At 38.5% G+C, this 25,851-nt stretch overlaps 2 protein-coding genes across 2 annotated transcripts in view; one reads left to right on the forward strand and one right to left on the reverse strand.

The window, feature by feature from the left end:
• Window positions 1–11,375, reverse strand: LOC131790845 (uncharacterized). The gene is made up of 10 exons (XM_059108096.2): window positions 11,323–11,375; window positions 7,806–8,020; window positions 5,735–5,977; window positions 5,175–5,288; window positions 4,734–4,817; window positions 3,824–3,946; window positions 3,137–3,238; window positions 2,615–2,728; window positions 1,117–1,251; window positions 1–687 (listed from the first exon to the last, which is right to left on the reverse strand). The coding sequence occupies exons 2-10, from the start codon at window positions 7,864–7,866 to the stop codon at window positions 650–652; spliced, it is 1,014 nt and encodes a 337-aa protein (XP_058964079.2). The 5' UTR covers window positions 7,867–8,020; window positions 11,323–11,375; the 3' UTR covers window positions 1–649.
• LOC131788870 (uncharacterized) overlaps window positions 7,189–25,851 on the forward strand; it is a 22,254-nt gene continuing 3,591 nt past the window's right edge. Inside the window, exons 1-10 of the mRNA XM_066162457.1 lie at window positions 7,189–7,233; window positions 13,644–13,801; window positions 14,446–14,563; window positions 15,165–15,319; window positions 21,043–21,161; window positions 21,940–22,031; window positions 22,313–22,423; window positions 22,701–22,793; window positions 23,585–23,698; window positions 24,058–24,459. Coding sequence (XP_066018554.1) covers window positions 13,646–13,801; window positions 14,446–14,563; window positions 15,165–15,319; window positions 21,043–21,161; window positions 21,940–22,031; window positions 22,313–22,423; window positions 22,701–22,793; window positions 23,585–23,698; window positions 24,058–24,459 — 1,360 coding nt within the window. The 5' untranslated portion in view covers window positions 7,189–7,233; window positions 13,644–13,645. The remainder of the gene's footprint in view (window positions 7,234–13,643; window positions 13,802–14,445; window positions 14,564–15,164; window positions 15,320–21,042; window positions 21,162–21,939; window positions 22,032–22,312; window positions 22,424–22,700; window positions 22,794–23,584; window positions 23,699–24,057; window positions 24,460–25,851) is intronic.

Raw genomic sequence — 25,851 nt, forward strand, 5'->3', positions numbered from 1 at the left:
GAAACTAAAACGAAAAAAAAAAAACTCTTTTAAGATTATCATTGGCTTCTTTTTCACCCCACCACTATTCTTGGTAACAAAGGTCGCCATTTCGTCTGTTTATTGCTCGCCAAAAACTATAAAATGCACTCAAAAGCCTAAAATCTAAAAAAAGTTTACAGGAATCGACCAATCGAGCGAGCGAGCGAGCGAGCGAGCGAATTCCATTCCCCACATCGTATCTATAACTCGCTCTTGCGCATGCGCGCAATTCACGAGTTAAAAAAGGAGAGCTCTTTGACTGCTCGCACCCCTAAGCGCTTTACATAAAGGTAACGCGTTTTCTCATTTGATTGCCTTTCCTACATGTGTATTATATGTTTTTTTTTTACAGTTTTAACACAAGACAAACAGCAACATTCGATAATACCCTCAAATTCATATCTTTGGAATTGTAACGATTTGAGAGGCTTTCACCGCCGGCGCCTCACACTCAGACAGTTGGCAACTACACAACAATCTATAGCAACTATCTACAAGCAAGTTTTTTACAAATCTATTACGAAGATGTTTCTTTTTAGTTTCTAAACTGAATTTTTTTTTTTGTAGAGTTGATTACAAACAAAAGCTTTATTTCTTTGTAGCAAGTAGAGGGTCCCAATCACCCTAGTCATATCCCAAGGAGGGTCCTCACACTAACAGCACTTTCTGGAAAATGAGAAAAGGTAGCAATACGTTAGTTTAAGTTTAACATAGAACAAGAAGGCGTAGCAGGATTTCTCTTCGACGCAAGCATAGACACGGTGCAAGCATAGGCAAAATGTTCGTGCTCGAATTTCATGAGCAATATTTCCCCAGAAACATTGCCGTGCTAAAATAGTTTCCTCATTCCGTTGGGATAAGACCAAATCCCAGAAGAAAATGTTTTTATTTACATATTTTATGGAGGCTAGCACAGTGTTCTATTTGCTACAGATTGAGAAAAGAGTTTTAGATTCCTAGTTTTGATAGGGACGTACCCTTGTACCAAGAGTTTTCCAAACTCAACGCAATGCCCGCTAGCAGGCTGCTGAAAATGTTCGGGGACCATTCCTCGAACGCTCATATGAACTGCAAATTGAAGGAAAAGTGACTCACCGCTGGATTTGCAGAAACCACATGTCTTTCTACAGTTCTCTTCCATATAAGCTTTCCATCCCCTTATACCCGTACACAAGCCTCTTCCTGCCCAGTTCTCGCAATTGGAGGTCATTCTTTCATCAAAGCACTTTCCTACACGAGACATAGATTGTTAAAACGCTATTGACGCGATTTAAAAATCCATTTGGTGTTACTGACGACAGATCTCCGCGTCGCTAATTGCTCCGTCCTTAGATACAAAATTTCTACTTAACAAATAGATTCCCTGTTGCAGTGCGTCTGTTCAGTGAAGAAAAAAAAAAGAAAAAAAAGAAAAGGTGGCACACGAGGCGCAGCTGAGTGCGTCACTGGTGTTCTTACCGGTGATCAGTGATCTGTTCAGTGCAGACTAACGGCGAAATAAAATCTATTGGTTTTATGTAATAAAGAGACAAAAAATCAATCATCCGTCTGTATTCCGATAGATCACAAGTAAGAGGTAATCATTGTGAGTAATTGAGCTCATTATATTGATTATTTATAACTGAACCAATTATAACCATTTCAATTTTGTCAAATGTGATTGGTGCATTGGCTACTTTATTTTTTACTAATCACTCTGTAGAGTTGTAATCGCACAGTTTCCTGTAATCGGACAGTAAGGCAGCAAATTATGCTCTGTCCACTCTGTCAAAAATGCCAATCACAGAATTATAGTTACCATAGCAACAATCACTTACCCTACAGAACTAGGAAATTTCCCTAATGGAAGAATTTTTCAGACAAATAATTTTTTTTTCGGAAATTGTTATGGTAATGATTACTCGTGATTGATCGTAATTTACAAATCAGACTCCCACTTTGTGGTTGTCCGATTTTGAAATCACTCGTATGATTACCGACCGAGTTTGATGCCACTCGTTCCTATTACCATTATGGATCAAAACTATAAAAATATTCTGGAAGATGACTGGTTATCACCAGACCTATTTGAGAAATGGTAGGAAAGTGTACGCGTCATGCTTGTAATTGGACACTACGCGTCATGTATGAATGCATATGCTGTCACCGCGCCTCTCGCCGAGTCAACCGATGCCTTTTGGGAAAACGTATAACCATTGGCTCGTTTGTTTCGCAAGCTTTTGTCATAGTTTTGATTAAATGGTAAGCGGATATCGTTTAGTCACTAATGAATGAGACTCCAGTCGGTCGTATTACCTTTACTCATTCTGAAGACGAGGCAGTAAAGCTGTATGCCACTTACCACACTTTACTTATTCTGAAGACGAGGCAGTAAAGCTGTATGCTACTTACCACACTTTACTTATTCTGAAGACGAGGCAGTAAAGCTGTATGCCACTTACCACACTTTACTCATTCTGAAGACGAGGCAGTAAAGCTGTATGCCACTTACCACACTTTACTTATTCTGAAGACGAGGCAGTAAAGCTGTATGCTACTTACACCACACTTTACTTATTCTGAAGACTAGGCAGTAAAGCTGTATGCTACTTACCACACTTTCCACATTTCTTCGGACAGTGAGTTTCTCCAAAGGTTCTAGCGTTGTAGAACGGAGAATTGCAGGTCTTAAACAGCCGACAAGCTCGTGGATAAGTGTCCTCACAAGCTATCACAAGCAGAAAACAACATAATTAGTTAATAAAACTTTAAAATTTATATATCGTCACCATAAATATGAACCTTTTACACCATAAAATTGGTATCCATATCCTCTACAGTCATCTTTATACATTTCCTTTTAGTACCGACGAGAAGAATTCGTTTAACGATCAAAGCTTCTTGGGATGAATATCATTTCCTTTCTTTCCTAGATCTTAATTAATGATTCAGTGGTATTACTTTAAGGGGAATTTACATTCTGATCACCCTTAGGGTTTAAAAGGGTTAACTACCCACCGTGTTTTCCGATTACTAAGAGAAAACTAGCCGCTGAAGAATCGTGTTTAAATGCGTAGAATTTTAACCTTGGGCGCCGTTATTTAAAAAATGATGAGGCGGCGAAATTAGCACTTACGTAAGCATCCTTTTTCATGCGGACCCAATGCTTCTTGTCCATTCCAACAACATCCATACCTTAAATTGCGAGCCTCACAATCTGCGGTAGGACTCGGTGCCTCTGTCGTGAAGAATTCAAACCTTTAGTTACGAAGACAACTTTTAACCACACGAGAGATTACGTGGAAGGTATAACTATTCTTTTCATGGTGCTTCACTCGATTTATGAAAAATTTTCGGAACGATAATGTGTTTCTGGGAAAGTTGCGCTTGTTACGGATACTTTTTATTTTTCTTCTATTTTCGAGTTTGATGGTGATAGCCGGATTAGTAACTTGGAATGGTAGAAGAAAAAACAAAACAAAGCAAAAAGAACTCTGGCTTTATTTGGTTTCGAATTTACAGTGTAGCTAAGTATCTTCGAGAAATATTAAATAAGCATAGAGTTTTTTAAAAACTCCAAAAAGAAGAGTTTAACATGTGTGTCGATAGTACATCCACGGAGTTGAACTCAAATGTGAGCAAATCCTGCGAGTTGCAGGGTGGAGAGCTTGAAACCGAGACTAACAGATTTCAAGCTCAGCGCCGCTGAGCTCGAAATCTGAAACCGTGTGGTTAGGCTAACCACTCGGCTACACTGCCTCCCCATCTAACGCTCACAAGTTCAGGAAAACTCAGGTATAAAAATCAATTCATTAGTACTTACTGCATCGCCTGCAAGTGTAAGCGCAGTTATTTCTGAGAAATTTCTTTCTGTAACTGGATATAGAATCGTCGTCACATTCGTCTTTATATTTGTTACAGTCCCTCAGGTCGATGCACAACTTAACTACAAAAAGCACAACAAGGAAATAAGCAAACAAATGAGTAAGTAATGAACGAAACAAGACGTTCAGGAATTGACTATACTAAGAGAAATAGTTCTCATTTTCAACTGCAAAAAAGAGTGAAGCGAACTTTTCTCCTACTCATCTTTTCCAATAAGATAACTGTTATTTGACCGTCTCTTACATCTGATCTTAACCCTTTACACCCCTACATGAGTATGCATATTTTCCATACTGTTTTCCATACACTTCTAAAGGTGCTGACATGGAGAATTCAGTGTTGGTCAATGTTGACCAACACTGGCATGGACATGGAGAATTCAGTGTTGGTCAGTCAAGAGCTTCTTTGGTTGGTGATCATTTCGTTTATTCTCGTGACCTTGATATGTGATTCATGGGTGATATTGTAAGGAGAAATTAGATGTAAGTCACTCTTAAGGGAATAAGGGTAAACAAGAGGTATAACTGTTGATATTATTTAAATGTGTACAGCTTTGAATGTATGTATATGAACCCCACCTACCTAAATAGGATGTGCATGTTGGTCTTTCCTCTACATTAGGTGTGATATATGTACATTGTCAGTTATGTGGTCAAATTCTGAAATGACGTTTTTAATAAGTTTCTTCCGGTGCACTTCTTCTTCTGAGTCAATTGAAGATCATCCTTACAATAGGCACAATTTTCCTGGGGAAGAGATTGCGGGGGGGGGGGGAGAGGAAGGGCTAAACTGTATAGTTCACTACATATTTAACAAAAGGACTGTCACTCGTGCTTTAATAAGTTTACCTCCACAACCGGCCTGTAAAGGCCCCTCAGCAGCAGTTTTTTGATCTGGACAACAACCATACTGAGTTTCCCAGCAGTTTTCCTCTGTTGAAGACAGGAAAGATGACAGCATCAACTTGTCAAATCGATGAGCATTTCGTGTGAGCTAAAGACGCGTTTCCTGGCGTTGAAATTAATTTGGGCGAGCCTCAAAGCAGTGCTATAAGTAGGTCAATTCTGATTTTCGATATCCACTTTTTCAAATTTAGGCTATCTGCAAAACCTCTCTAGTGCGAAAACACACATTCTAAAAAAAGAAAATCTTCCTACCAACGACTTAGCACCTGCCCCTGTTTTAAAATAGAGGCTTTGCGAAGTTCACAAATGCATGGCCATTTCTAGAATGTTTTCGTTTAAGTTGTTCGCCGCGGTTTGAATCGAATCAAAAACGAGGGAACTTACTGCAGAATTTGCAAGTTTTCCTGCACCTCCGTTGCATCCATGGTTCGTACACTTTTTCATAGCACATATAGTTGTCCGCATACTGTTGACAGTCGGGAAACTCGTCGATGCACTCTGTATGACATTAAGTTTAGAGATAAATATAAACAGTGAACCAGTGACTGACTCTAAGGACTGCCTTAGAGACAAGTAAGAGAATTGTAAATTTTGTGCGTGGGGTGGAGCTGTGGAGTAGTTCATTTGGCCATGTGGCCAGAAAAATCAAACCAATTGTCGAAGAACTTATTCAAAACATCGGAAAATAGTGAAAGTATGAAAGCAAGGACATTTTTGAAGGGAATTGCATCTGGGCAAGCTTGAGCCCTAAAATATATCCTTATCGTAATCAAAAAATTAAGCGCGATTAGGGTGATGAACCGACGTGCGGTACGGGAGAGAACAGGCTCGATGCATTTTTCCCACAAAAGCGTTTAGCATACCTCTGAAATCAAGTTTGGTCATTTTGCATTCAACAACGCCTACGGATTTTTCAAGTTTAAATGAATCGTTTTCCAACTTACTCCTTTCATCATGAAGTGTCTCGTCCTGCTGTGGTTTGTACCAAGCCCTTGGACCCTCAGATTCATCTGTAGACTCGTCCGATCGGACAGACATCTGCTCTACACTTTCGAACAATCGTTTTATCTCAGCCATCGATGTTTGCGCTGTTATAAGCTTTTCTGAGTTGGCAGATGGGAACACTTCGCCCTCACCAAATTCCGTCTGGGGAATGTCGTGTGCGTACCATGGAACATCTGGTAAAACTGCAGCGAAAATATATTTAAATCTCTGTGAGGGCGTCCTTAAGTGACTAGCTTCCCACCCTTCTTTCCACGATGTCGGGTAATTAATTGGTGCCTCTCCAAGTATTCAGTCACTTTCCCTCCCTTTTCCTTAAGGTATCTCCCTTTATTTCTACTCATGAACGTCAAGAACTTTACTTCAGCTTCAAGAAGGGTAAGTTTTAGTTTAAAGACAGAGGTGACAATAATGGACAGATCCTCCTTATCTGTGGGTTGCGTTACTTTGGATTCTCGGTTTTAGTGGCGTGACTTGCGCACGCGACAAGCTTTGTCGCCTGATAGACAGAGACGACAAATAATAGAGAGATCTTCCTTATCTATAATTGGCGTTACTCTGGAGTTTTGGTTTTGGTTGCGTGACTTGGCGTACACGACAAGCTTTGTCGCCTAATGCTGGTCATTTAAGAACAGATGTCTTCATGACCTGACCGCAAACAAGCGTTCGTTTTACGGCCATTATTAAGCAGTGATCGAAGTCATTTTTTAAATAATCTTATTGACAGCTACGAATTAACGAAGACCCACGAAGCGTGAATGGCGCATTTAGGGTGGGTCTTAACCCATAGTTAAATAACTATGCAGGGATTGAAAAAAATGAACAATCCATCAACGTAAACCAAAGAAAACCGTGACGGCTCAAACACAAGTGATTAATCTTTACGAAACTGCGTTATGAGACCCCACTGCCATCCGAACTATTTGTTGTGGTCCTGTCACGTTTCCGACCCACAAAGTTATGTGGGCACGACACATTCATCGAATTCAGGGTGGTTGATGTATAAATATGGTTCTACTTTTCCCGTTAACTTTGACCGAAATTCTAACGACGAATTCAATCTTAGGAATCTAGGTACAGTCTTGGAAAACAACGCCTTCCCTGGCCACAATTTGCATTTTCAGAATTTTCTTTAAAAAGATTAGTTGTACAAGTTATTTTATCCCTGCGTGCCAAGCGGGCCGTAATATGAGGATGACTAACGAAGTAGATCTTTAGCCTCTTAGCAGGTTGTCACCCCGAGCTTAAGAGTGAAAACAATCGAATAAACTCCTTCAGTGTAAATACGTTAGAAAGCAATTATTGTTATTTAACAGTCTACCTCAACAAAAATATATCCTTTAATGTATTTAAGGAGTTGATTAGCCCTTCGTCTTTTTTTATTTCCAGTTTGCGCGTTCATGGAAGGAAGGACTTGAAATCGTGCCTGCATCTTAGTAAGGTATTTATGTCTTTGATTTCGGTGGTTTCTTTTTGCCTTTTCAAGGTATAAGCCGCTCGCGCGCAATTTCCGGAAAGTCTTTAAATAGACAAATTTGATTAATGAAAGATTTCAACCATTATCACCCAATACTCTTTAACGAATAAAAAAAGATGTCATAGAGCTAAAATAATGATAGCAATTAAAAACCTAACGCCTTGGCAGTAGTAAACGAGTGTAAAATATGACCTTTCCGTGACGTTCTCTTCTGTTTCATGAATGATAATTTTCGCCACAGCATGTTTAATACAAGATCAATGATGTTTTGCGCGCGCGCGCTCAACGGAAAATTTTTGAAGTACTGTAATCTCAAAATCAACTGCGGATGGAAATTGACAGATTTGGTGCTCTCTTCGTTAAGAAATTATAAATTAGTATTGAAAAGAGAACATTTCAGTCAGTGATGAAGAGGAACTTCGAACTTTTGTACGACCACAGAACCGTTATAATTTTAGTAAGGCGGCAAGAGCGCGTAATACGGTGCACAGAAACCCAATCTTACATCAATTATGAAAGACCACCGCTCTACCTACCGTATTTTGCGGCTATACATTCCAAGACAAAGAGAAAAACTATAACTGGTAAGTGGGCCATTGTAGAGAACTTCTGTAGAGATCTGGATGGCTGTATTACGCTCTCGCAGTGATGTACTCTATGGAGCCGATCGCCGATGGGAACTCCTATATACGCTGGGGAACAATGGTCACTTTTGAACAGTTTTGAATTTGGCGCTCCGCAGTGTTGAAATCTGAAACGAGAATTTGGCATCATAATAAGTTCAGTGAGGTTATTAGATTAAAATGTCACCTGCACTCTCAAGCTGAAATGACAAAAAGCTTGGTTTTCACCATTTAAGTGGTTACCGCTTGAGATTGGAACGTTCAGGAAGTCACCGCCTTTGTCTCAAGGTTATCTCGTGAACACGTTTGGAACATTTCTGTCATGATTGCATTAGTGTCACCACGTAGTTTGCGCCAATTGTTTTTTTGACCGTTGTGAAATTTCCTTTTTACGATTAAAAGCAATCTTGGTGTAACCAACCTTGCGCTGTCTACTGTGGTGGGACATAAATGTCACTATGGTGCTCTTTGGATGAATTTTAAAACACAAGGCAGGAACTGGGCGCGCCTATATCATTTGAAACATTGAATAAGTACTTAATCATATTTTAACGAGTAATCGTCCTTTGGCACTTTTCCTTAGTTAAAAGCTGTTTATGACTTAAAGAGTGTCGATTTGACTCGTGTTTATCACGCGCACCAGACATAAGGACTAGTGTAAAGCTTTTATTGCTAAAGGCACGAATATGGGCGTTATACGTTAAAAAATAAAGAGTCTGGGATTGAAACACAAACCACATTTAATTCGAATTTGCTGAAAAAAACCAGACAGTCGTGCTGTGTGTATTTTAAAACAAACACGCTGCATTCCGAGCATATATTACCAATCGTTAACCTTTTTTCTCAGTCCGTGGTTACGCCCGCGGAAATGAACAAAAAAAATTGCAGCGTTTTGCCGCCGATATCTTTTCGCCCACAAGTTTGAATAAACTGACCACTTGACCCTAAATAGGGTTTTATTGAAATATGCTGAACAGCATTTCTTTTTTCAATTGTTGGCTGCGATGATGGATCTCCTCCTGGCTAAAACAGCGGCTAGAATTTGTAGATATCACGTTGTTGGTGACAGTTCAATGTCGTTGTTATCGTAGCAACTATTTACTCTTTCAACAATTGTATTGTCTTCAGGAAATGGAAGAGAGTAAAATAACTTAGACTAGTAACGGAAGAGTGTGATTTTGAGAAACAGACGCTGTCTACCTAGTGTCAACGACGAGAGATATGTGAATTAGATGAGCGGCTGCTTTTATTAAAAAAAGATTTGTATTCAGCGTAATAACTAAAGCTGTCATCGGTAAAATGAACAAAGGGAGTAAGATTCTAAAGAAACTGCAGTGGTGCGTCAGTAGCCTACCCTACTCTGAGAGTATAACTGGGTAATTTAGTGTTATCAACTGAGTTCATAATGCTTAATTACTCTGTTATTTGTATAGTAAAAGTACGTTTAGAAGTCAAACTTGAAAATCTGAACCATCACTGTGACTACTGCTAGGGGATATATGACATCAAGAACATGCATGTAACAACGAGAGCCCAGTTAGAATATGTGTGCGGTTTGTTTCCTTGTGTTTTTGTTTTTCCAGATAACTTGCTCGCAGTTTGGCAAGGGTCAATTCCGGTTTTCAATTTTGCGCATCATGTAAGAGAGTGCTGGACAAGAGATGACATCAGATGTAAAACAGATCCTTTCTTCAGTTGCCATAAATTCTTGACAAAAATTCGTTATTTCATTTTTGGCATAACTTGTTGTAGATCTCATCTCGTGACGCTATAGCTTCGGTATCGAGAATCTAGCGAACAATCGTAGACGCGCCAACAGGCCAGCCGTAACTCTCGAAACGTCTTCTTTGGAAACTCTTTACGGTGGCCAATTTACATTATTAACTCAGTTCATAAAACCAAACTGTCTTCTTGTATTCCTCCGAAGCAGCACCACAGTTTCTTTAAAACTTACCACCTTTATTCATTTGCAGGCTATTGTCATTCGTTGAATTTTGGTAGCGTTGTAGTCTAAACAATGTCCTTTTTATTGGATAGCCTGTACTAGTCTCCTTTTTAAATATCGTAGGGTTTTCAACCGAAAAATCTGAACTTTACAAGGTATTCTTTCTTTTCCCTGTCTGGAGCCCTGAAAATCGATTAGCCTCAGGCAAGTTTATTTTTGAAGCAGTAGATGCAAACAAACAAGACGACATAACATAGACTCTCTTATCGACTATAAACATGGAGGCTTTTTTTACGTGCATTATCTCGTTTCCGTTCGGTTTGTGTTTTCTCTGAAAGGTTTTTCGATTAATGCTTGTGATATCCTGTTGTTTTAAAATTTATTATCGCTTTGTGCTTGATATAACTTAAGCTACTTTTATGACTCAAGGGTGAAGCTTCCTAAAGTATAAGAAGTATGTTCATTCCATTTTATTCTGGCGTTAATTTTTACCTGCCTTGGCCGTGTAGTGAATTCGTTATTCGGACCGAATCTGCCCGAATTTTTTACAGCGTACACAAGACAGAAGTGGCTCATAAAGTTCAAAAGCAGCGAACAATAATTATTGACAGACCTAGAAATAGAGCTTGACAATCCGCGAAATTTGCAAGAACTTCTTTTGAAATGGAAAGTTGTACTTAGCGAACATTTTTAAGGTCCCGCCTCAATGTACAGAAAACTAATCTGTGCGAGAAAATGGAGTTTTATCTTTGTTCTTGCTCTTTCAGTTCATAAGGTTCCCGTTTATGAGTAGCTACACTGTATATTATCCAGCTACCCATTTTTCATCTCTGCCTCTGAGAACCGGCATCCATTAAAGGTTTGTTTGATTATCCCACCCGGAGGGATGTTTAAAAAAATTCAAAGAAACACCTCACAAGAGGTCCTCCAGAATTCTTTATCGTGAAATCTTTAGCATGGTTGGCTGCATCGAACAATGGCATTCGTATATTCTACCGATAAGTCTACCATTCACTGTTCTTTAGCTAAGTTGGCTCACATTAGTTATAACTGTATAAATTTAACAGCCAGTCAGTTATTTTGTTCCACAATGTTAGTTGTTTTAACTCGTACTCTCCTCGTTCGCTTTCCTCTGTAAGTAACTTCTTTACCCGTGTGTTCTGACTTTTGCATGTTGTGATACTGCTGATGGTTATTCTTGTTATCTTAAAAACTTTGTATACTCATCTACAGTAGAGATAAATATAGTTGTGCTGGATTGTATGGGATTTTACGCTGGCACATACTGTAATGACAAAACGAGTGTGAGATTGAAAACCATTGAAGCTTATAAACTATTATAAGTTATGCGCCAAGTTATGCGCTTAAAGATCGCCCTTACATAGCATTTAATGAAGCTGATGGCATTTAGAAGAATCTACACCCATATAATTTGTTGTAATGATGCTAATATAAGAAGCTCAGAGTTAAACCAGCGCTACTTACCTTTTTTAATGTCCTTCACATCTGATTGTTCAACCACACATCTGCGATTGTGCATTCTAACACAAACACGAAACCTAACTCATTAGCATATATAATCAAATGTATCGAGTTAATTACTTTAAATAATTTCAATAGTTTGTCTAGAAAAAAATCGAAAGTTTGTAAACAGCATTAAATCAAAACCGAACTCATTAGCATAGAAAAAAAAACAATTGATTAAACCGAATCTAATAATTGTTTTATTATACATTAGACAAAAAAAATATGGTTACCACAGTAAGTGGAACTGATTATTTAATTCAAGACGTGTAAAAATACACAAATCAGCGGCACATAATTCGATTAACAAAAAAGTCTTAGCATTTGACAATATTATAAAAATTGAAAAAGAGCTGCATGACTGAGAAAGTAAATAGAAAATAAGTTTAACCGAAGAAGACATAACGATTGTAAAAAGCCAAATTAAACTTTTATCCGATGTCCTACTTAGTCAACGAAGCAAATCTAGAAGTCCTGTTTTTTCTTCTTCATTGACGGCAAGCAACACAAAGCGCGAACTTGACATTTTACCCTTCGATGTCATGCACCGTGGTCATACGTTTACGTAACATGGTTACGCGTGACCATAAATGACCTTGACATGATTATTGTATAATTTGCAGTTAGATGACATCCCAGACGCTGATTTCGAAATACTGTAAGCTTTTGGCCAATCCGAGAAGAGATAGTAAGTTAAATGCATAATAATCGAATATATCGAGTTAACTACTTTGAATAGTTTCAATCGTTTGTCAAGAAATAAGATCGAAACTTTGTAAATGGTGTCAAATCAAGCTTAAGTCTTCCACAGGCTTTGAGTCGAACAAATTTGTTTTTTTTCCGGTACGTCAAACCACACAGCGAAGATTATTCAAGGTTGTGGGTTCCGTCGGGGAATTGCTTTTAAGCTATCTCTGAGTCACTGCACCCTTACACTTGATATCGAGTGTCTTTATTGACTAGACGAGCGAATCCACTTAAGTCTAAAAAAGGACGCAGTAAAAAAATGGCAAATTTCTATGAAATTCCGTCAAACCGAGTGAATGTTCATGGATTTGACGATTTTGGCGAGTTTTAGTCCAATTCGTCAAAGTGAAATCAACTTGGCAAAATTGACGATTCTGACGAATTTTAGTCCAATTCGTCAAAGCGAAATCTGGACATATAGAATCAGAGCATGAGACATATAGAATCAGAGCATGAGGGAAATTATGTGAGGTATCGGATACCATCCAATGGCAGTGTAAACGAAGCATCCATAAGTTACTCGTTAACTATGGCCAAAACAATCAAGAAAAAAAGAAACGGCAAAGTAAGCAGAGGATAAACACGTATGCGAACGACTAAGTTGAAGAACTTTTCAAATTTGCGTAAAACGCGAAAAGACTTTTTAAACTTGATGTTTTTTTTTGTGCCTATGGTGTTTGCTTACGGCAATTTTTATTATGTTGCAAGCGTCGACGAACATTCAGAGACTTCACTTACAAAAATTAAAAAAAACTTCTTGTATTTGTACAGTTTAGTTTTCAGTATATTGTGGCAGGACCTTGAAAATGTCCGCTTTGAACAAGTTTCCCTTTGCAAATTTCGCAGTATTGTCAAGCTTCATTTTAAGGTCTGTTGTTATTTATCGTTCGCTGCTTTACAACTTTTTGAGCCACATCGTTCTCTACTTCTGTCTTGTATAGGCTCTTTGATGGCGGATCCCTTAAAAGAAATTTGAGTGTTAATGCTAATAAATACCTTTGTGGTTCATCTCTTGCATTTCGTTGTTCCAACTGTATCATCTACATTTATATAAATATATATATATATAGACATATACATATATATAAAACATAATAAAATTTTGAAGTATTCGCTTACGCAGCTTTTTGGTCGCAAAATTACTCAAGTTTAGTGTCCCAGTCCGCATAATAACAGTTTCCTTACCTGTATTTTAACAATAGTTTAATAGAGGAATTAGTACACGTAGACTGGATAACCATATCTGCCTTAAAAGTCATTCTTGGGGACGCGAAACCCTTAGCATGTCAATGGTGCTTGTTTGACGTTCGAATCGAAGTTGGTGGCGTGTCACTAAAGGTGCGAAATATTTGCTAATACTGTCACAAGTTTCTGGTTATCATTTTGATTTAATGCTTTTTACCTGAAGATTATGGAACCCGCTTAACTAATCAGCGTTAAACTAGCAATTTTACCTTCTTCTGTGGCAGCTTTTCGCGCCCTAATGGATAAACAACTACTAAAATGTAGCGCGCAAACGCTCTTTTTCTTTTTAGTCATGGTAACCACAGTTGCCTCTCTGGGTCCTCTAAAACCGATGCCAATCGAGTTCGCCATCTCCCAGCTTAGTAAAATTCAGCAAGAGCAGTTTGTTGATGAACACAACAAGTTTCGGAGTCTGGTGAATCCGCCCGCCGCTAATATGGAGTATATGGTAAGAGGAGGCCTTGTTCTTTCCCGTTTCTGTGATAACTTACGCCACGCGTCGCAAATGGATACACAGAGTACGCCTGTATATGATTTCAGATAGCCTTCATTTCGTGCTAATCGCGTAAAGTACTAATACTTGTATATATCTCCCACCGAGAGATTTTAAATTGCAGTTTATAAGATCCTGCTCCAACTAGCGTGGGGTGTGTCGCGTTTATAGGAGAGAAACGAGGACTGAGTTCATTTCTGGCAATTCCGTAGGATATTAAGATGAAATATAAAACTGGACATCGCAGTCTTTCTGAATTCAAAAGTCGAGTTCGCAAATGTGGTTGCAGGTGTTTTGGAAATGAAGTGTTGGTGCACTTACCTGAACGATACATTTGAAAATATCTTATGTAGTCCTTCGTCTCCTCTTATTTTACAATAAAGTTGGTGCAATTTTTGCCCGGGGGTGGGGGGAAGAGAAGGTCTCGAGAGCCATTACACCAACAGAGTTAATGTCAGAATACAAAAAAAAAATTAAGAAAAGTTCACGCCTTAAGTCTACTTTTCTGTTAACTGACGGGGTAAGCGTGCCCTGTTATCATTGTTTTTTTTGTTTTGTTTTTTGTTTTCAAATTCTCATTATTGTTTCTTTTCTCGCAGTTTTGGAATGAGGATTTAGGAAATCTTGCCCAAATGTGGGCAAACAAATGTACGTGGGATCACGGTTTTCTGGAATTTGGAGAGCTGTATCCTAATCCACCTTTTCGAGGTCAAGTTGGTATGTGCGAGCAAATACGTAGTCGTTTGGTCGTGTGTAAATGAAGTATAAGAGTGAACAAAAACGTAGTCGTGTTTGTCGTGTATTGGTGAAGTATATTGCAAACGCAATCGCTCACTAAGTCGGAATAATTTTGTCACATGGTTTTCTTTTCCATTCGAATGAAACATTCTCATTCCTACCATCGCCATCTTACAACAGGTCTTCATGTTGGAGAGAGTTTTAGAAATGATTCTCTCATATTCTTCTTTACATTTCTGTTCCTTCTGCGCAGCTGGACGCATTTATTTTTCCAATCAATGTCCACAACTTTATGTTACAGTTTTGAGATAGTTGCATCGCTTATTCCGCTTGGTTTTTGTTCGAGCATATCGCATCCGCTATCTAACTACACTAGAATAGGATTGTCGTTCTATCGCAGAATTTGGAGCAAAAGTTCGAAGGAGGTTAGGTTCTTCTTTTCATACTTAAAGCATTAGTTGTGATAACGCGGCCAGTAGTTTGTACATTGTTTCATGGGGGTAGCCTAAAAATAGCGTAACAAGAATGCGAACATGAAACATTGCGAGATGTTAAACCGTCTTTTTGCACTTTATTTCAGGGCAGAATCTTGCACGAGAGTGGAGAAAGCTTCAAAATCCGGCTGATCGAGTAAAGCTTTGGTATAGAGAGAGCAGTAACTACGCCTTCAGCAAGTTTTTTTCCCCAATGGTACCTCGTCAGTGCTCCAACCCTCCATGCAAGCTGTATACGCAGGTATGCCCAATTTCGATACACACAAACGGCAGAGCTAGTATCTGCAGTTATACCATTGCAATTGGTATATTGTACTTTGAAGAACTGTTGCGTCTTAAGGAAAGGATAAGTTTAAAGTTAAGATGAAGTATAAGGTTGACATTTCATACACTGCTACACCTTTGATTTTAATCTCGTGGGGTCGCCACCAAACCATGAAGCATCTTAAATTTTACATGCTTGTACTTTACGAGGTATAGTCTTTCCAATCGATCTATCATTTTGATAGACCTTTAAAACTTTGGTGATTATGACTACGAGTTTGAAATTTTCAAAAGTAAAGCCTAAAAAACATAAATAAAAAAAGGAAAGAAACTGAGAAAATAAAATACGGAGCTGTAGAAGCCATCTTCGTTTCGTGACAGGTAGTTTCTAAGTTTTCAAGTTTTTTCGTCCCGATGAGTTAAATCTGTCCTTGATTTTTATACTAGCTTCATCTAAGTCGCTTGCAAAGAGCAAAATGAGGCGTTTCGAGATGCATGTTTATTTGAAGTATCTGTCGCACACTTATGTAAATCTAGATCACATGTCGAACAGTCTTCTGTGTCAAAAAGTCTACCTAAACTGACGTTTCCAGATTTTCTGCTGGGATATCTACTGAGATATAAGGCCCGTTTATTCGTAGGCGTCGCGCTTCTGCCCGAGTCTGCTGATAGCGGCGCATGCGTCGTATACGGCTCAGTTCCTCTTGCAGGCTACGCTGCATCAGAGCGGAGGGACGCAACTGTCTTCCTTGTGACAAATCATCAATCTCCTCTTCGTCTTCCTCATCTTCTTCTATCTTACGACACATACAGATAAGCTTTAGAGCGACGTTTCGAAATCTGCGAGAAAGGGAAAAATAACAGTTTGCAAAGTGGACATGGTGATCTACCATAAACTCCTTCCGGAGTCACCAAACGCCGGATCACAGACAAAAAAAGACGTCTTTACAGTTACGATCAATTGAAACTGTTACATTTATTAGAAAGTGTATCATAATTGAACTATGACGTTCAATAATAGGAAATAAGCCAAGATTAATAACCGAAGAAAGAAGAGGGTTGGTGAGAGATAAGCGGTTTTTTTAGATAATGAGATACAGAAAAAGAGAGAGTTTTGATCACGAGGATTCATTCGATTTAGTGCAATTCGTGATATTATCGCGAATAGACACTTTAATAAATAGCAAATAGAATCTTCTTAAATTTACTTGTGAGTAATTAAGTTAGCAACAAGTAACTAAAGATCTAAAGATAAAGGGAGACGGAGCAAAAAAATTATGTAATGATACAAAAAGAATATTTATCGATATTAATTTTGCAAGTTCCACGATTCTTACCCTTCTTACCGTGTGCTTGCTAGCAAGCAGAATAAGGGGTTGAACACAGCACTGGCTTTAGCGACAACGCCAGGAATAAACGAAATCTCCGGATTAAACGTCTTCGAACCTCCAAACAAAGCCATCATGGCGCATACACAGTAGGGCATCCAGCTGACCATGAAGATTGCCACGCCAATCCAAATTATAACGACCGCTTTCCTCGCCTTCTCCCTTGCTCTCAATGACATTCCGTCATCCCCTCTATCTTGCAATAACTTGTTGTATATTTTGCCAAAGTAGGCCGCGGAAAAACCTAGAGGAATTACGAATACTAAAAGGATTAATAGAACCATATAGATGCGTCCGGCCGAGGATTCTTCCTGCCAATTCGGAGCGCACACTGTATCGCCTGATTCAAAATTGAATGATCCCCATGTCACCATCGGAGGAAACATCACTGCGATACCGTACAACCAGGTTCCTGTCAGGGTCTTAATGATATTGTGACGTTCCCACGCATAGCGCTCGGCAAATGCTATCTCAAATTCCATGGCGTCGTCTCTTAACTTACGATGAGTTTTGAGGAGAGTCAATACGAATGTAGCTATGGTTGAGATACATCCGACCCACGACAAGAAACCTACGATCTGCAATTGAAAAAAACAGTCATGCTGAATGAAGTATTAAAAGGGACAGTTGGCTGATACCTCAAACCCCCCCCCCAACCCCCTCTCCATGCTACTCTGACGATGAATTCCGCTAAGCTTGTCGAAATGTCAGTCACCCTAAATCCGGACGATCAGACAACACAATCAACTCAACCGTCCAGACATGAAGCAACTGACAAGAACCCTCTTCGTTCTTACTCCTTGGAATAAAAATCGTCATTTTGGTGTAATACTTGCTTACTTATTTTTTCTAGCTGGCCATGAAATTACTTCCGATATCCAGTCACTTCTCCAATTTGCGAGCGGTAACTTTTAAGTAACAACCCCTTCCCCACTCCCACTTCACCGGAACTGTCCAACCACAGCCAGCTTTTAACCAGGCAGTCTCGTTGACGTGAACTCCTTCGTAATCAACTAGGTGGACATTTGCTCCGTGTAAAGATTTCAAGTTATTTTTACATGTGGCAGCGTACGGTTTACCATTACATAAATGTCTGTTAATATATGAAAATCATATACGTGAACTACAGATAAAGAAATGAATATGGAAGCGATTTTCGCAGTCGGCTTCCAGTTGGCTTGTTACCTCAGCTGGTAGAGTGTTGCACTGGTATCGTAAGGGTCATGAGTTCAAATCCCGTAACGGCCTGAATTTTTTTTTTTAATTTCCATATTTTAGTAGTTATTCGAAAATTATTTTCCATTTTTCTAACTTGGACGTTTTTTGTGGAGAAGACTTCATTTTATATCAGGATTGAGTAGTTAAAATCATATGAAGTCTCTCGATATTTCGACTTACTTCATACCAAGGCCACATGTACGGCAGAAACAAATGTGTCGCTCAAATGAGCGATTCTTTGCTGTGGATTAAGTTTAGTGTAATTTATAGTTACAATGTTGTATTGACCAGGAAATCCTGACGATTAGTCAACCGCTTGCCTCATAAACTTCCATGGCGGTCATCCTACAACAGGTCCCTTTTTCGGTATCTAGTTGACAAAACAGTCTACTGAATTTTTTTGCTTTCACCACTTTCAGGCTCGTAATCACACAAACGTTTCTCAATTCGATGTTTCCTATTATAAGACTTAGAGAAGGAAATTTCAAACCCACGCAAAAGCGCAGTTTCTTGGGCCTTCCTTCAACAACTATTCCATGAACATCAACACCAAAGAATGAAAAAAGAAAGGATTTAAGGGCAAGGAAAATGAGTGAATTGCAAAATATCAACCGATCAATTTTAATCAGTGGAAAATGAGCGTGCATTATATGGGCAAAAAATTTCCAAATGGTTCTAGGTTTTAAGGACATAGACAAAACTTAGATTTTTTTTTCTTGTATAATTATTTCTTAGTTTAGTATGCTTTTCAATATATTTCATATACTAAATATTTTTCGGTCGTTTTTCCTTTAGCAAGAAGTGAACTTACGCGTAGCTCTCACCTGACAATATATCTCTCCAAGCATGTTTCTCTGTGCCCAAGCAGACGCGATGATCGGTGGAAAATCAACCAATATCACAACACTGTTCGCGATGATGATGTTGAGAAAATATGGCGACAGATCGAATTGCTTAAAAGCCGGCCGCGTCAAAACGAACAGCGTGAACGCTTGAAACACGCAACCAACGATCAAAAGCACGACCATACTCGCGCCCAAACCAAAGTATTCGGCGTCATTTAGCCGCGAAGACATCTTCGCCTTGCGATTACGAGAATTTTTTACTGGCCCTCCCTCTCTTACACCCGAGGGGAAATGAACTGTGTTGCGAAATAACAAAATACTTTTGAGGAAATACGTCGCTCCTTCTTAGTTGTTTGAAAAATCAAGGAGGCCGACTCTCCTTAATGACGTCATTCTTTTTTGTTAGCGTCGGGTCGTTTTGTCGCTGCCGGTTTTATTTTTTACATTAGTCATGAAAATAAATGGATGATGGTTTTTTTTTCTAAGACGGAATAATTTCGTTGCATGGTTTTCTTTTCCATTCGAATGAAAGATTCCCACTCCAACCATCGCCATCTTACAACACGTCCTTTGGAATATGAAGAGCTGTGTCCTAATCCACCTTTTCTAGGCCAATTTTGGTATGTGCGAAAAAATACGTTGTCGTTTGGTGGTATATAGTTGAAGTATAAGTGCGAACAAAAAGGCAGTCGTGTTTGACATGTATGGCCATCGCCATCTTAAAAAACACGTCTTCTAGTTGGAGACAGTTTTAGAAATAATCCTCTCATCTTCTTCTTTATATTTCTGTAGCTTAGGCTCAACTGGACGCATTTATTTTTCCGTTACAATGTTGAGACAGTTGCATTGCTTATACCACTTCGTTTTTGTTAGAGAATATCGCATCCACTATTTAACCACCTTAAAATAGAATTGTCATCGGGTCGTTTTGTCACTGCCGGTTTTATTTTTCACATTAGCCATGAAAATATGGATATCAATCTTGATGATTAAATACGCCTGGGTGATGGTATTTTTTATTCTCATTACCCGCCAATTAATGCACGTGTTGCGAAAAAAGGCGAAATTCCCAAATTCGTTTTTTAGTCCTAACTAATTCTTATTATTTTGTATACGCTTTTCCAATTCGTGTGTCAATTATAAGAATTTTTTGCATCTGTTAAAAGCTTTTCACAGAGAAGTTTTTCTTCAAGAATCTCTTCTTAATAAACTAAAATTTATAATTAAATACAAATTTTACATGGGAACCATCAGAATTTTATTATCGTTTCAAATTCAGAAGTCTTTCTACCAGAGAATTTCGCCTGAATTTTTTAAAATATAATTTGCATGTACCTTTTACCGAGCACCTGCATTATTTTATTCTGTTTTCTAAAAATGGACTGCTATTCAATCATAGCAAAATTAAGTCTAGTATTCTTGGGCTAGTTTGTTTTCAACAGGGCCTTGTTTTCGCAGGTGAACCGCTGCAGACATGTTGTCTCCACTAAAGGATTGATTTTATGCTAAGCTCTCTTTTGAAAGTCATTAACCAGTGTAAATGATCACTTCGAGAAAAGGCAAAGTTGTTTTTTAATGATACGTATGGTTAATGTTAAACATACACTTAATTCCAATAACTTTGTCATAGAAAAAAGAAAAAAAGAAACAGGCAAATTGGAATTCATCAGCCTATAGTGTAAGCATGCAGCAATATCACGTAGATTTTTCTTTTTAGCTTTTAGAACCGCTTGAAATATCTAAACAACATCTGATACTCTCTAGAAGTTTGAAATAATTTTTCAGTGGAAAATTCTCATAAATTGCTTGCCTAATTGTTATTATTATTATTATTATTATTATTATAGTTGTTGTTATCACTATTTTCGTTTTTGTACTGGTAAATTAGCCCTCCTGGCCGCGTCAACGTGTGAAAAAAAAATTGAATATCACTTAAAAGCGAGCTTGAGAAGGCTTATTTACATACGCATGAAAAAATAATGATCATGCCTGCCATTTATAAAAGGGGTCAAGAAGGCGGGGTAGACTATTACTTCTGGTACCTTCTTATACCGTAGTATATGTGCGTTATTTATCAGGCGGGAGGTCCGTTTAAGAAAAAATGTGCCCGAAGAAGACCGAGGAGAAAATAAAGTTGTGTTATTCTACGCATCAAAAGGTCTATTCAAACACAACGTGTCAAATACTTTTTGTCTTGGATTGCAGCTTTTAAACTTTTTCTTTGGATGTGATAATGTCTTTTTTTACAGCTTGTTTGGGCAACGACCAGATTCTTGGGATGTGGTGTCTCATTTTGTGAGAAATCAGTGGGGGTACCCCACCCTTGGGTCAGAGGCGGCACTGAAGTTGTATGTGACTATGCGCCCGGGTAAGGATTTTTAGGAAATTGAAGAAGAATCTTTTTCAAATAAATTGTATCGCTGTTATTTTGTGAAAGTGTTTCCCTACTTTTGATGAAAACCGTGACTCCATGTGATGACTTGTTAATCATAAGAACTGATTTTTTTAAAAACCTTTACACCCTAACAACGTTATGTATATTCTCCATACTGTCCTCCACTTTTTTCTTAATAAGAAAAATTTTTTTAACAATCAAGAGCTTATTTAGTTGGTGATCATTTCATTCGTTCTTGTGATCTTAATGTTTGTTTAAGGGGTGATATTGAGAGTAGAAATTGGATGTTAGTCACTCTAAGGTGTGAAAGGATTGAATGAAATTCGATCTGAGGGCTGCAAAAAGTTTAAGTGTCTCCCTTACTTCTCTCCTTGATGCTGCACTTCAACTCCTAAAACTTGCGCCGTACTGTTTTCCTTTACCTTATTCTTCCTACAAATATTCCTCTGGCACAGTTATTCTCTTGTTTCACCACCTTTTTTCTGATTGTATTATTCCATCTTTCCACGATTACCTCTCTTAATCTCTTAATAAAATGTGGGTTTTACATCAATATTTAAAGCTGCTATGGGGTATCCACCATCGTCACGTAACCCGTGTTCGAACAGGTACTTGATTTCTTAAATACACTGCGGTATTTTGTGGCATTTTTTAACAATGCCCTCTAAACTTATCCTCAATTTTTAAATAAAGAATATCTCTGTAAAACATGTAATTAGTTTAAACTAGCTGACTCTCATTGCACTTGCAGAGGCAACCTTATCGATGAATTTCCTTACGAAATTGGAAAGCCCTGTTCCAAATGTGCCTCTGGGAAAGGATTTTGCTACAAAAATCTGTGCAGTAAGTATATTTAAACCAGTTCACTAAGTTAGCATGAACTTCATCTCCTTGTGTAAACAACTCTCTCACTTTATTATTTTCCTTCCGCACACAAGCACTGGTGCGATAATATTTATCATCATTTTATCGCGGTCGCACAAACGAAAGATTTGGATCAAACTTGGTTCGGGAAATTCCGCCCTTTCTCTCGACAGAACACGTTTGCTAACTTCCCCAGTTAAATGCAAAGACCAAGTAGAAATTGAACGTGCTATTTCCAAAATATACTTCATTATTTGCAGGGGATTGCGATGATTTTGACGAGGAATGTGGCAGATCTCTCACTTTGGCGATGTGTACAGGTTTTAAGGATATCATGGCCAAGAAATGTCCAAAAATGTGCAATTTATGTGGTACGCGGGGAAACATTGTTGCTTGATTCTTTTATACTTTTAAATTAATTGACATGTCCCTTGGATCAACTTTACGATTCAATAAGCTGATTCTGAACTAAGAAACATAAGATCATGTATGCCTTAAAAAACAGACCTCTTTTGACAAGTTGTCATGATAGAGATGGTAAGAGGTAAATGTTCAATCTGTTTATGAGTAAATCTCTGAATAGTTTTTGCAGTCCCCATATAGGAGTGCATATTAACAGTTTCATGTCGCTTCCTTTTATCCACTTAGAATGTCCTTTGGAATGTCAAAATGGCGGGAAACTAGATGCTGTTATGTGCACATGCGCGTGCCTTCCCGGTTACGTGGGCTTGGACTGTTCAGGTTAGCCAGCTTCTCCTGTGTTCATGGTTTCAGATAACGATTTCTGAAAGTCATATCCACTTGCCTTCAATATTTCTCATGACATAGGTATTTAGTGTTTAAAACCGTTACTCTTGGATTAATGCTTTGTTGCATAGCTTTGTGGACAGTTCTTCCTTTCCTTCTCTTTGCCCCATATTTAGATGATGTTTAGAGTTTGATACTAAAAGTGCTAACTGCCCATCGAAATTATCGGCCCCAGGAGGACCAATTTGGGACCTTTTTTTTTGTACGGGGCTTCTACTGTTTTTACTATTGGTTTCAACCTCACTCTCACTGACAACGCCACCACACCTGTATGTTTTACTTGTGATGATAACCCTTACTCTGATCTTTAAAGATGGTTATAAAGCATTTGGCCCCGAGAAGCCCCATAGAGGGAGTGGTCGATTAAATAAACATATACAGATGCATTCATTTTCTTTCCAAGAAGAAATCAAGGGCTGTCCTCCTGAAGTCAGTGGTGAAAACTGCCAATGGTATTGAGATTCAACTATTTTTCTAGGCAGAACCATCTCTACAACGGTGGAATTTTCATGATTAAACAAGCACTCAAGGGTTTCATAGACTCAGCAGATTGAAGCATTACTTTACAATACCATAACATCAACGATGATTGTTTTCTCTAACATAACGACTTCATTCCCGGGCCTACTGGTCGACTGTATTCGTCATTTGATCAATATAGCTACCCAAAGTTGTAATCTCAAATTATGGCTTTCAACAAACTGCAACCTCGTTTTCGTACACAGTTCATTGTCTCGACAAGGCCGGTCTTGAGGTCTGTCACTGGAGAATAAGCAATGGGCATCAGTGTAGTGCACCATACATGCAGCAGGACTGCGCAGCCTCCTGCGGAATTTGTGGTATGTTTGTTTGAACCTCCTCTTAGGCGCTTTTTGATCTCAGGAGTAGCATATACAACAGTCGGTGCTTAAGTGTAGCACGGTTCCCGTAGATATTCGCGCACGTGGTAAAAGCCGCACCCTCCATTGCTTAGGCTTACTCGAAAAAGATGAGAGCGGCTGATCGCCAGTGTTTTGCCACGATGAATATTGCTTCCATTTATCCGTTTTGAATTGATAAATAACTCTATGTTCTTTGCTTAGTTTCTTTTTTTTTTCACGCTGGTTTTAGTGATGTGCAAAAAACTTTCTATTAGTTTTGGTGATTGTTTTATGATCAATCAGAGAAAACGTAACTTCCCCATCTTCTCTTCATCGAGGCTTTCGCATGACTCCTTCCTTGAAGCCTTCTAAGCTACTTACAACACCAAAACCTCTTGTGACTGGAACTTCAAGCGCATCCACTACAATGCATCCCGCCTATCTTCCCGTCACGACATCAGATGCAAATCCACTTGGAAAAACTTCCACTGTGACATTATCATCCAATGCCACTGCGAGAAAACCGGCTTTTGCGGCGTCAGTTGTGACATCCAACAATAGCACCAACGTAACTCTGAGTATTGGCCACGTTGATTCTCCTAACGTGAACAGTGTTCGGCCAGTCGCGCCATCTCGGAAATTCACAAACGTGACCTTTGGCAGAGCAAAACAATTGAAAGGAGTCATTGATAAACTCGTCACGTTACTGGATGAACAGACCAGACATGGGTCGAAAACCAGTAAGTATTATCTTTTTGGTAATGGAAATGTTTTTGTGTAATTCAATCATGAAAAACACACTTAAAAATCGAGCTTAAACGGACTTGAGGGTATTAAAATAACTGAAAGGAAAGTGCTACCTTTGCTACGACATCTGCAAATTGTTCGACGTTATAGTCTTTGTCAGATGAGAAAAAACAACTTTTGGCCCTGTCTCCTGTATCTTCTCTGTACTGGTTAGCAGGGGACGTTAATGAACTCGTGCACTTCTCGCAGAGTAGGGAAAGAAGTTCACAGTGTTGTGCTATGGCCTTGTTTTCAAAAATTCCCTAACTGGGGGCACCTGCAAAATTCCCATTCGTAAGTTTTAAAGTGCTCAGTGCAGTCAGAGCATATTCATGCATAATTTATAGAGAATGCGCTATATAACTGCCTCGTTATCATTATCATAACTCATGTAAACGTTCAGGTGTCATGCACGTCGTAGATTGACTGGGTTTTTTTCTCAATATTTGTTTTTGGTAGGGTCAGATTAGTCTTTGAGAAAATTTACAAGTGCCTATTTATTCCAAATTGAACGAAAAAAATCATGTGATTACGTATTAATAATATAAATGAAAAAATACGAGATAGTTTATCATAATCAAGTAGAAGCAAAGCGCGCGCATCAAGGGCAAAAATAATTTACTCAAACCCTGCAAGTGACATCGTGCGTTCGGTCAAAACAAGCACGTACGATCAAAACAATAATATACAATGATATTTTCACATCTTAAAGGCGCAAAAAAAAATTTTAAGTGTGGCTTAACAGTTCAAGGAATTTTTCAGTCTGGTTTGTTACTTCTTTGCACTGAATTAACCCTCTTCTGCATTGAATTACCTGAAAACTGCCTTTATCTTAACCAATCAGAACTGAGTAATTTTTTCTTGTATCTTATTATGAGCTGAAAACTTTTGAGATTCTAAACTTTCCGTTAAATTGAACTTAAGGTGTGAATTTATGTCAGTTTTACTGACATAAATTTTAAACATTTTACCTATAACTGGATATTGATCTTGTGATGTCGCAAAACGCTTTTGCCAGTACCATCATCTGGGGGTTTACGGAAACGATACTCAGTTGTAACTTTTAAAACATAAAGTTGCACTATTTCGTTAGAGTGTTGGCTTCACAGATCCCTTTAACGGTTCTGTGGTAATGTTTTTCTTTCATACCACTCTTGCAAAACTATTGCCGTGTCAAGGTACCTAATCGACACAGATGATCACGAGACCCTCTTATCCAAGTTAAGCCACTATGGCATATGTGGAAATGCCCCTTGGGTTATTTAAGCGTTTAATTAAAGAACTACGTTCAGGCACGGCATTCGTGGAAGCAGCTTTTGTTAAGTTTATGCTTTAAGTATAGTTTT

The sequence above is a fragment of the Pocillopora verrucosa genome, chromosome 2 (assembly GCF_036669915.1).
Source record: "Pocillopora verrucosa isolate sample1 chromosome 2, ASM3666991v2, whole genome shotgun sequence".
Lineage (NCBI taxonomy): Eukaryota > Metazoa > Cnidaria > Anthozoa > Scleractinia > Pocilloporidae > Pocillopora > Pocillopora verrucosa.

Bases quoted from the DNA above. Each gene is read 5' to 3' on its own strand.
- LOC131790845 (XM_059108096.2), bottom strand. From the start codon at position 7,866: ATGGCCCACTTACCAGTTATAGTTTTTCTCTTTGTCTTGGAATGTATA. The intron at 4,818-5,174 runs GTAAGTTCCCTC...TGTCTTCAACAG, and splicing joins GAAAACTTGCAAATTCTGCA to AGGAAAACTGCTGGGAAACT. The intron at 3,239-3,823 runs GTAAGTACTAAT...TCTTCACGACAG, and splicing joins TTACACTTGCAGGCGATGCA to AGGCACCGAGTCCTACCGCA.